The 12,409-nt window shown below is 43.3% G+C and overlaps 1 gene segment (V, D, J or C); it reads left to right on the top strand.

Moving 5' to 3' along the window:
- Positions 1 to 9,605: 9,605 nt before the first annotated feature.
- On the top strand, positions 9,606 to 10,365 carry LOC120226979. The segment is given in 2 exon segments: positions 9,606 to 9,676; positions 9,884 to 10,365. Coding segments are annotated over 2 exon segments (516 nt in total).
- Positions 10,366 to 12,409: the final 2,044 nt, after the last annotated feature.

Here is a 12,409-nt window from a genome sequence, read left to right as displayed (position 1 = left end):
GAAGCCACCTCTCCTCACTTCTTTATAAGGCTGTTGAAGGCCCAGGGGAAGATTAAGGGGGGTGGCTTTTTCTGGAACCCTTTCTGTGGGAGATTAGCTAACACAAATGCTGTAGAGTCATCTTAGAGAGGCTGTCTTGAGTTTTGTGTCACAGGACCTGATGTGTTTTGCATTGACAGATGGCAGAGTTCAGCCCAAAAGGTTCGTCTCTACCCTTTGGCAAAAGGTCCAGCGAATTTCACACCCTGATGGATGAATTCTCTCTTCCCTGTGCCTCCATACCTCGGGAACATTTCTCTTGTATTTCCTCATTCTCTTGGTCTCCTTTCTTCACCCACAGTTACCTTCCAACTCTGGACCTTTCCAATATAAAACCTTTGACCTCTCCAATTCAGAACTTCCTATGTGGAAGGTAGCATTCTTTTCTCACTTTATCTTTCAGGACTCTATTTTCCAGCTTCTATGGCCAATTTCCCTGATGTTCATTTCTGCTTTAACTCCTTTCATACCTCCTTTCTCTCTATATATATTTTCCTCTAATTTTTTCCAGGTGTACACTCTCACACAGGCTACTCTCTAATTGTTTCATCTCATCTGTCTAGAAATATGGGCTAGTGTTCCTCAGAACCTGTTCTCACTATTTGTAACCTCTTTCTTTAAAGTGTTCCCTTGGGCATTCAGGTCAAATGCGAATGAAGGGACTCATATCTCTAAGTGATCTATAACTTGGGTCCCTTGGAAACATTCATTTAACAAGCCCATTTCAGTATAAAAATAGGGAAAATCCCAAGAATTTTAGTCTGATTTCTTCACCTCCTTCTGAGATACATGGTTTGATGCAATTTGGCTTCAGGAAAGACCACAACAAACCTGGTCAGTGATTCTGTACACGCTTACCTACAAAACAGCTTCTCATAATGATTAGAAATATTGGTAAAGTACCCATATTAAGGAGTCCATATAATTCATTCCAGATATGTTTTCTGAGTGTTTACTATGTGTCAGGAACAAAGATATTTGCTTTCACCCCAGCTGGGTGGGGCAGACAATAAATACCTGTATCAGTGAATACTTACTATGTTGTTTTGGAAGTCCTATAAACAAAAATGAAGGGATTCAAAACTTCGTGGGATAAAAGTAAGTAGAAATTTGAAATCAGATGACGTATTGGTTAGCTACTGTCATGTAATAAGTCACCCCCAAAATGTAGTGGCTTAGAATGGTAGCATTTTTATTGTTGTCTTCTTTATTGGTTGGCTGAGCAGCTGTGTTAATATGGGCCAGGCCTGATTGATCTTCATAGGCCATGGCTGGTTTGCTTGTGTGTTTAAAGTTATCTGACAGGCCAACTAGGTACTTCTGTTACAGAAAGGCTCACATTTCTTTCCTCTCTTTCACATTGCTGTGACTATCAGCTGGGGCCATCTGGGTGTCTAGGCCTTTTGGCTCTCATTGTGTGGCAAACTAATCCCAACTTCTGTGACAGGTGGCAGGGCCTCAAGTGAGAAAGTAAAAGCACACGAGGCATCTTGAAGCCTAACTTTAGTACTGACACTATTCTGTTGTGTTGTAATGATCGATGCAGTTCATCCTGTTGAAGAAGAGGATAAATTGACCCCAGCTCTTGGAAGAAGGAGCTGCAAGGTTATATTACAAAAGGCGTGGGTAGAGAGAGGGATAAAGAATGGGGGATATGTATTTGCAAGCAGTCTCCTCTAGAGGGTAATAGAGGGCTGACTGCACTCAGACGGTGTGATTAATCAAAGATTCAATGTGGTAAGGAAAGGAACCATAGAAGTACTTCCAGGCAGTAGAGTTGTAGTTGGTTGCAAGCAGAGGAAATAGCACATTCTGAGTGGGAGTGTGATCAGCATGTTGGCAAATTGTCAGGAAGCCAATGTTACCAAAGTCGGGTGTACCCTCTACAAAGAGAGTAGTGTAAATGAGATCCAAGAAATCACAGGGAGGCCACTGTATATAGGACTCTGTAGGCTTCTCTAAGAATTTGGCTTTTACTTTGAGTGAAGTGGTAAGTGGGAGAGTTTTGAGTAGAATAGGGCATACTTTGGTACATAGTTTAGCAGGATCTCTCAGGGAGACCAGACTGGAAAGCTAACTGTTCGGAGGCCACTGCTATCACCCAGGCTAGAGAGGATGACAGCTCGGGTCTGTGTCAGTGGCAGTTTTGGAGGGAGGAGTGGTGTATTTTGAAGACAGAGATAATAATATGCTGATGGTTTTGACAAGGAGTGTGAGAGAAAGAGAAGTCTCAGGATGACTGCAGAGTTTCTCTCTGAGTTCTAGAAGGATGGAGTTGCCATCTGTTCCAAATGAGAAGACTGTGGAAGAGTGGGTTTGGGGAAGAAGATAAGGAATTTGGTGTTGGACATTTTAAGTTTGAGATGTGTATCAGATCTCCATATGCAGTTGTGATGTAGCCATTGAATATACAAATCTAGGGTTCGGGGAGAGAATTGCACTGGAGCTTGGAACATATGAAAAACATTGGCACGAGCATTGCCTAGATAAGAGGTGCAGGGGCTGAACTCTGAGGCAGGAGAGATGAGAAGGTACCACCAAAGGAGTCTGTGAAGGAACAGTGGGAAAGAAGACCAACAAGATGGTGTTTTACCCTGGTGTCCAGAGTGAAAAGTATATCAAGGAGGAAGGTGTCGTCAATGTGTTAAATGCTCATGATAAGTCTAGTGAGATGAGGAGTGGCATGTGGCTATTGAACTTGGCAGATGGAGGTCACTGGTGACTTTGATAAGTTTCAATGAGATGGTGGAGGTAGGCCCTTGAATGTAGAAAGCTCAAAAAGGATGTGGTGCTCCAAGTCGGGAGATCATGACCTGTGCAGATTGATGATCAATGGACTGAGCAACCAAGGTGCCCCAGTTTTAGGGAAGAGTTTAAATAAGTGTGTGGGTAAGAGTGAGTGTGCTTATAGAGAGAGAAAGGGAAGATTGCACTTGCCGCTTAATGTAGAACCTATGCTGGATCCATTAGTGCCTTTGACTTTTGCGGTGTGGAAATGATAGGTGTGGCAGAAGACAGGGAAGCGGCCATGTGAGCTTAACTCTGCTTCAAAATGAGGTCATCTGCTCAGCTGCACAAAGTCATGGAAAGCTCTTGAAGTCTCACCCTCACCAAGTGTGTCAGGTACAGCCTGGCAATCAGAGAAAGGAGGCCTGTGTGCATTTGCATACCGAAACTCTACAGGGACCCATGGGTCACAGAATTCCACATACTGAACATTCCCACTGATGGCTTTGGAGATTTTGTAACAGATGATATCACCTTGAGAGGTTTAGGATCATCTCGTTGACAGAATTAATATGCAGCACCTTCAGATTTCACCTTATCAAATCTCAGGGTGAATCTGCTCTCTACCCACTGCCACTGATCCAGGATGAAATCCCAGAGAAAAGAGTGGAGACACATTTAAGAAAAAGTGTTCGAGACAGTCCAGGTTCGTGTTGATGCCGGTGTATATCATCATCAATGTCTTCGCTTGGCTGGCTTTGCCATTAATGGTGGTTCTGTTTCCTGGATCCACTGACATGTTGGAAGCCATGGGGCATGTGGGTGATTCAGTCGGTTAAGCATCTGATTCTTGGTTTTGGCTCAGTTCGATTTAGCTGTGTCTGGCTTAAGGCTTAACATGAAGTCTGCTCTCTCTCTGTCTCTCTCCCTCTTCTCTCTGCCCCTTCCCTGCTTGTGATCTCTCTCTCTCAATAATAAATAAATGAAAAAACTTTAAAAATGTTGGAAACTGTGTGAGTATTGTTTCTGCTGTGCTGTCAATCTAGGGAAGAAAATAAGAAAGATACATTTAAAGCTCCATGTTTGAAGAGAATGATAAAAATCAGTTTCTTTCTTTCTTTGATTATTTATTTTTTTTGGAGTGAGAGAGTTTGTGAGTAGTGGAAAGGGTGGGGAAATGGGGAGGAAGGGAATAGAATTCTAAGCAGGCTTCACTATCAGCGTGGAATCAAACACAGGGCTCATTCCTCAACTTGGAATCATGACCTGACCTGAAATCAAGATTCAGACACTCACCGATGGACAACCTAGGCACCACAGAAAATCAGTTTCTTATGAAGATGTCATATTTTTTATATTTTTAAAAAGTATTTATATATTATCGAGATAGATAGAGACAGAGCCTGAGTAGAGTAGGGGCAGAGAGTGATGGAAACAAATTCTGATTCAGGCTCCAGGTTCTGTACCGTCAACACAGATCCTGATGTGGGGCAAACCCACAGGTTGAAATCATGACCTGAACCAAAGTCAGATGGTCAACCAATGAGCCACCCAGGTGTCCCTCTGATCGCCAGCTTTTATCCAAATTCATATTCACACTTCGATATTAGACAAACATGGAGAGCTTACATGTCTGGGAAAATGTGGATATTTTCCTCTCTCTAGTTCACAATTTTTTTGAGGAAAATTCCCTGAGTTCCTCTCAGAAAATATTGAAGCAAATGTTCTCCAAACATCTGTGGCTAAGTTTCTCAAGAGGACGTGGCCTTACTTTCAAGCAGTGCTCTCTGGCAATGAACAGGCTTAGGTCCAGGCACTGAGTCAGAAGCTTGATTGTAGGCTTCAGCTCATCCAACCTAGAGTTTTCCAGGCATTTGGATGAAATTCTCCAAGGGTCTACACTTCAATTCAATCTCTACTAAGCCATGATCGATTAGTCACTGCCACAGATCCCTATTTCTGATGTCACTCTGCACCTGCTGTCCCTATGGAAACTGCACACACTTTACTTGTGAAGGTTATCACTACTTTCTTGCCTGTGTTGCTCCCTGATCCATTTGTCATGGGTGACAGTGGGAAACCCATTCCCCATAGGAATCCCAAGATGTCCTGGGAAACCAAATTTGAGAAAGAGAGTTCAGTGGGTTTTTTTTTTTTTTTTTTTTTTTTATTACTGAGTGTTCTTGAGATGCACATTTCTGGAAAGGAGAGACAAGATGCAGGATTGGACAGATAGAGAAACAGAGCTGTGACGGGTGTCAGAAAAGCCACCGGCAACCCCACAGGGAGGTCTAGATCTGCTGTCGCTCTACAGAGTTGATGTGGAGTGGAACAAGGGGACTGGGCCTTGGTCCCCTTGTATCAGGTAACTACTGTCTTTCTTGGAAAAGAAGTGTCTCCTTGGGCCAGGCCGTTCTTCAGCAAGGAAATGTCCTCAGTGGGTGACCAGCAGAGGGTGGCCTGCACTCAGCCCTCATAGCACCTGTAGCAGTATAGCGCATATTTGCGAAGCAGAAACTGAGCAGCACACTGCAGTCCCTCCTCTCCATCATTCCCATTAAATCAGTGAACTCAAGCCAATGGAGGCTCTCATGTCAGGATCCCCAGGGAAAATGGACCAATGCCAGTTCAGGCATGTACAACTAATAGTTTATTGTTATTTATGGTTTTATCCATAGACACTGAGAGTTATATGTTGGTGGGAAAAAGCTACCTCCCCTCGATCTGAGTACCAGAATACAGCGGAAGCAAGCTTCAGACATACTGAGCCATGCATACAGTCATTTTCTAACCAGAGGGAACAAAATAGACCTCAGATCTTTTGCGCAGACCCACCCCCACCCCCACAAAATGAAAGGAGAAAGAAAAGGAAAAGTTAGTCCTCATTAGAGTTAATAATTCCTTTTCAAATGTATCATTAAGGAAGTAAATATATAAACCAAAAATGGGAGAAGCTTTTCTCATGTACATTCTGCCAGAAGATTCATTTTCAGAATATAAAGAACTCTCAAAAAAGAAAAGGCCAACGATGTGTGTCTATCTGACTAGATGAAGCACAGCCCAATAAACAAACTATCTAAATAGCAACTCAATAGTAGACCTATGATATATTACTTAATATCATTAGTCTTCACAGAAATGTAAATTTTAACACTACTACCTCAGGCTCCCCCAATAAGGATATAATAAACAGTCTGAAAATAGCAAGTATGGGGAAAGGATTTACAGCAAGTGGAAATGTTACACATGGTAGATGGAGGGGCAGCTCAATAGTAGACCTATGATATATTACTTAATATCATTAGTCATCACAGAAATGTAAATTTTAACACTACTACCTCAGGCTCCCTCAATAAGGATATAATAAACAGTCTGAAAATAGAAAGTATGGGGAAAGGATTTACAGCAAGTGGAAATGTTACACATGGTAGATGGAGGGTAAAGATGTTCCCCATTTCAGAAAACTGTTCTATAGTATCTACCCAAGCCAAGCTGAGGCGAGCTCTGTGACTCAGCGCTTTCTTGCCTTCGAACACATCCATGGGACTTGAGTGCATATCTCTACCAAAAACTTTGAAAGCATGTTCTTAAAAACTGTATTGATAACATATTCAAATCTGAACTCATTCATTAATTGAAAAATGAAGATATTGTGACATTTCTTGTAACAACAAACTATTCTGCAGTGAAAAGGAACAAGTTACTGCCACACTAACAATGTAGAGGAAGTTCAAGGAACATGTTGATTCAACAAGGCAAGACACCAAAAAGTACATACTTTAAGGCTCCATTTACATGAAGTACAAGGACTGAGACAGTCTGTGCTACCTGGTGAGGAAATTAGAAAGGTGGTGGCGCCCTCTGGTGGTAAGGATGGAGCATAGCATTTATTGGAAGGAGCATGAGGGAAAAGTGTGATGCTGGAGAGGGTGTGTCTGTCTGGATCTGAGTGGTGGTGAGAGGGGTGATGTATCCGCTCATGTTTACCCAGGTGTACACTTTAAATTCACATTATAACAGTTAAGGCACTTTATTTTTTAATGAGTGGGTTCAACAATGAGTAGGCATTCTGGGCTCAGGATCAGTTGTTTTTCTCATCTTCTTCCCTACAAGCACTGGTACCTTGAACAACCTGAACTCTGAGAACTTCTCATCTCTAGAGGATTATTGTGCGACTCATTACTGTAGACGAGTAAGTCCTCAGTGCACCACTGAACACACAGCAGGTCTTCATGTTTTCAGCACATGGCAGTAGACTGTGTCGTTTTTGCTGTTTATTATTATTAGCAGTAGTAGCAGCAGCAGTAGTAGTATTTTCTTCAATATGGGCTCCTTATTTTTCTTTTGGCCCTGTTCTCACAGTCTATCTCAGAGATGGAATTCAAAGATTATGCTGTGGACCAATTTCTTTGCAGGTTTCACCTCGAAATCTCAATATTAGATTAATTGAAGGTCTGAGGCTTTGGGGTTGTCAAGAAAAGAAGCTTTGGTAGGACACAGTCCCTTGTGTTTGCTCACAAAATAAATGAAGAAACTAAAAAAAAAGAAAGAAAGAAACACAATTGAATATTCTCTTAATTTTTTTCCCTTGAGGGCAGAGAATTGGCGAGAACAGACATGTCCCACTCTGTCTTGCTAGATGACCCAAATATGCAGCCCAGCAGTTGAGTCCTGCCCCATGAAAGCTTTGAAGAGTAAGAGAAGTTATAAGAATGGTCTATGGAAAGGACAGTGGGGAGGCAGAACCGAGAGCTGTGCGAGGCATTCTTCCAGGCTGTAGAGTTGGGACCTGGGGGATGTGAAGTGTGTTATGAGTCAGGATTCTCCAGAGAAGCGCAGCCAATGAGATATCCGTGGAGACAGAGATTGTGACAATTGAGAGTGTGGGGGGTGGCGCGTCCAGAGTTGTAGAGCAGGCTGGCAGGCTGGAAAATGAGGTTGGTGTTGATATTGCAGCCTTGAGTGGAAATCTGTGGGCTGAAAGGTGAGGCTGAATTTCTATGTGGCATCGTAAAGAAGCATCGCTTCTCCTTTGGGAAACTTCAGTCTTGCTTCTGATAGCCTTCAACTGATTGGATGAGGCCCTCACCCTCATTATGGAGAGTAATCTGTGTTATGCAAAGGTTATTGATTTAAATGTTAATTACACCAAAACTACCTTCAGGACAACATCTTAACTGGCATTTCACCACACCACTGGAGGCCATAGCCTAGTTAAAATGACAGGTAAAGTGACAGGTAAAATTAACCTTCACTAGTGGCTAACTAGTGGGGTGAGTGAGGGGAGAATTGACCCTTTGTGGGGATGGGGTATGGATCCCTAGCTAGGGTCTACTCGATACACACTATAGCTGAGTCTTGGGAAATTTCTTAGGCCCAGGAGCAGTGCAGAAGCCACATGGACACCTGTAGAACAGCAATGTGCACCTGACCGAGTAAGCACCAATCATCCGCCCCACTCAGAGAAAAGACTGGTAGAGTTTTAGTAGCTGTACTTGAGGTAGACCTATAGCCACAAAATCCTAGGCCCTACTTACAGTGATGCACACTCAGTTTCTTAAGGGAATTGCACCCCCCTGGCCCTCCACCCCCCCACCATTCCCTCTGCTGGAGAATGAACAGCAGGACTAGGAACTGGCAACCTTGAGCTGACTTCTCAAACCATAAGACGGAATGAAATTTTCTTTTCATTCTTTATTTTTGAAAGAGATAGAGTTCGAGAATGGTAACCTGGTAGGGGCGAGAGGGGAGGACAGAGGATCCAAATCAGACTCTGTGCTGATAGGAGTGAGCCCAGTGTGGGGCTCGAGACAGATCTGGGCTTCAACTCGTGAACTGCGAGATCGTGATATTAGCCAAAGTCAGATGCTCAACTGACTGATCCACCCTGGCACCCTGGAGCTAAATTTTCTTGAAAGAGCATAGAGTTAATTAATTGGCTAATTTGACGCAATGGAAATATTGATCTGAAAACATAGAATAACTAAAATTCAGGATCAGGACTTTCCTTAGCTCAAATTAGGGTCCCACTTTTCTCCCAAAGTGAGTAAGTTCTGAGCCTGTCTCCCATCTCTTTGGCCCTCTGCACAGCCCCAAAACCCAGCTCAATGGCTTGCAGAATCCTTACTAAGCTGTAGGAGAAAAGTGGCTTTAGAGTCCCAATATCTTTGGTCAGAGATTTTATAATACATCGGGTCCAAAGTTCTCCATTTTCTTCTTTTCCCTTCTTTTCTTTTCCCCCCTCATTCGCTCCCTCCCTCCCTTCTTTCCTTCCTTCCTTTTTTCTTTCCTCCATTCCTCCCTCCCTTCCTCCCTTCCTTCCCTCCTCTTTTCCTCCCTTCCTCCATTCCTCCCTCCCATTCTCCCTCCCTCCTCTGCTTCCTTCCTTCCTTCCTTCCTTCATTCCTTCCTTCCTTCCTTCCACCCTTCCTTCATTCCATTGTGTGTTTCTTGTTTCCCAGCATATTTTATACTTTCACCAGCATTATTGATATGAACAGCCTAGCTCATCATTTCTGGAAACTCGACCCATTTAACATTCTTGAATTTCAAACAGAAGCTCACCATTAGATCTTGTAGCAGTTTGTCATTTTGAACTTCTAAGTTGTTCTAAGAGTTTCTAACTTGACTTCTGTGTTTCTAGTTCTACAGCTATATTTTTTTTCTCTCTAAATTTACATTAGATACTTTCATAACCTACTGGTCATGCAGTTTGCTTCTTTATTCATCAGGTGCTTTGCATAGACTCCCCTCTCGCCACCCCGCCATCTTGTCCCCCAGGCCCAGAGCAGCTGCTCAGGTTTGATAAAAGGGGCCTTTGCCATGTAAGCTAAGCTGCATCAGGCAGGCAGGGACAGCAAGATGGTGTCACAGAGGCAGGTCCTCATATCCTTGATGCTGTGGGTCTCAGGTGAGAAATTACAAATTTGTCACATGCCTTTTGGAGTAGTATCATTTTAGTGTTACAAAAATGTTTTTAAGATATAATGGGAAATACTGGCTATTTCCAAAATAGCCCCAATTATGCGCTGACATGTACAACACCCTTCAAACGCCATATTTCAGGGTGTCTGAGCTAAAGTCCGTATGTATCATCATGACCTCCTCGATATTGCAGGTGCCTGCGGGGCGACCACGATGACGCAGTCTCCAGCCTCCCTGGCTGGGTCTCTGGGTCAGCGGGTCACCATGAACTGCAGGGCCAGTCAGAGTGTTAGCAGCTATGTAGCCTGGTACCAACAGAAACCAGGACAGCGTCCTAAGCTGCTCATCTACAGTGCATCCACCCGGGCATCTGGAGTCCCCGACCGATTCAGCGGCAGTGGGTCTGGGACAGATTTCACCCTCACCATCAGCAACCTCCAGGCTGAAGATGTGGCCACTTATTACTGTCAGCACCATTATAGCACTCCTCCCACAGTGCTTCAGCCTCGTACACAAACCTCCTCCCCAGGGCCCTGGGTCAGGGAGGCTTCACTGCACCTGCTGCTGCCTCCCTGCTCAGCACTGAACGCGCACGTTCCTGGGTCTGCCTCAGAAGCCACCTCTCCCGACTTATTCCTTATAGGGCTGTTTAAGTCCTAGGGGAATATTAAGGGGAATGGTTTTTCCTGTATCTCTTTTAGTGGCAGATTAGTGAACACAAATGCTGTAAAGATGTCTTAGAGAGGCTGTCAGGAGTTTTTGTGTCACAGGACCTGGTGTGTTTCTCACAGACAGATGGCATAGTTGAGCCAGTAAGGTTCATCTCTTCCCTTTGGTGAAGGGTCCGGTGAATTTCATACCCTGATGGATGAATACACTCTTCCCTGTGCCTCCTTGACTCTGGAACATTTCTCTTGTATTTCCTTATTCTCTTGATCTCCTTTCTTTGCCCACGGTCACCTTCCATCTCTGGACCTTCCCATTATTACACCTTGACCTCTCAGATTCAGAACCTCCTATGTGGAAAGTAGCATTTCTTTCCCACTTTATTCTTTGTGGACCCTATTTTCCAGCTTTTCTGGCCAATGTACGTGACGTTCACTTCTGCTCTATCTCCTTTCATACCTTCTTTCTCTCTCTCCATTTTTTCCAGGTGTACCTTCTCACAAAGGCAACTCTCTAATTGTTTCATCTCAATCGTCTAGAAATATGGGCTAGTGTTACTCAGCACGTGTTCTACCATTTGTCTCCTCTTTCTATAAAGTCATCCCTTGGGCATTCAGGTCTACTCTTATGACTGAAGGGACTCTCGGCTCTAAGTGTTCTATAATTTGTACCTTGGAAAACATGTAATTAACATGCCCATTTCAGTATAAAAACAGGGAAAATCCCATGAATTTTAATATAATTTCTTCACCTCTTTCTGAGAAACATGGGTTAATGCCATTTAGCTTCAAGAAAGACCACAGCAAACCTAGTCAGTGTGCTCTGAACACTCTTACCTACAAAACAGCTTCTCATAATGATTAGAAATATAGTTAAAGTATCCATATTAAGGAATCCATATCATTCATTCCAGATATGTTTTCAGCGTGCTTACTCTGTGTCAGGAACAAATTTATCTGCTTTCACCCAGCTGTGAATGACTGACAATATATACCTGTATCAGTGAATACATACGATGTTGTTCTGGAAATGCTATGAAGAAAACTGAAGGGATTCATCTTCTGGGGTAAGAGTGAGTAGACATTGAAAATCGTTTGATGTATTGGTTAGGGATTGTCATTTAATAAATTACCCCCAAAATGTACTGGCTTAGAATGGTAGCATTTTTATTGCTGTCATGTTTATTAGTTGGCTGAGCTGTTCTATTAATATAGACCTGGCCTGATTGACCTTCATTGGCCTTGGCTGGTTTGCTCCTGTGTTTAAAGTTAGCTGACAGGTCAACTAGGTGCTTTTGTACAGAAAGGCTCACATTTCTTTCCTCTCTTTTACATTGCTTTGGTTGGATGACTATTCACTGGGGCAGCCTGGGTGACTGGGCCTCATGTCCCATGGTGTGATAGACTAATCCTAAGCTTCTGTGACACGTGGCAGGGTCTCAAGTAAGAAAGTAAAAACACACGAGGCATCTTGAAGCCTAACCTTCGTACAGACACAATTCTCCATCTGATGCATTCTAATGATCGATGCAGTTGATCCTGTTGAAGAAGAGGGTAAATCGACCCCAGCTCTTGATAGAAGGAGCTGCAAGGTTGTATTTCAAAGGCATGGGTAGAAGAAGGGATAAAGAATGGGGGAATCTGAATTTCAATCAGGCTACACGAGAGGGTCATAGAGGGCTGCACTGAGAAGGTGGGACTTAATCAATGTTTCAATGTGGTGAAGAAAGGAACCATAGAAGTACTTTCAGGCCGTAGAGTTGTAGTCGGATCTAAGGAGAATAAACAGCACATTTCTGAGTGGGAATGTGATCAGCACGTTGGCGAAGTAGAAGGAAGCCAATGTTGCCAAAGTGGAATGTACAAAGGAGAGAGTAGTGGAAATGAGATCAAAGAAATCACGGGGAGGCCACCATGTATAGGACTCTGTAGGCTTCTCTAAGGATTTGGCTTTTACTTTTAGTGAAGTGGTAAGTGGGAGAGTTTTGAATAGAGCAGGGCATACTTTGGTTCATAGTTTAACAGGATCTTTCTGGGAGGCCAGACTGGAAAGA

This window comes from Hyaena hyaena, unplaced genomic scaffold (genome assembly GCF_003009895.1).
Source record: "Hyaena hyaena isolate Hyena2069 unplaced genomic scaffold, ASM300989v1 scaffold_1927, whole genome shotgun sequence".
Taxonomy (NCBI): Eukaryota; Metazoa; Chordata; class Mammalia; order Carnivora; family Hyaenidae; genus Hyaena; species Hyaena hyaena.
The sequence above is the reverse complement of the archived record's forward strand: the minus strand, read 5'-3'. Positions and strand labels throughout refer to the sequence as shown.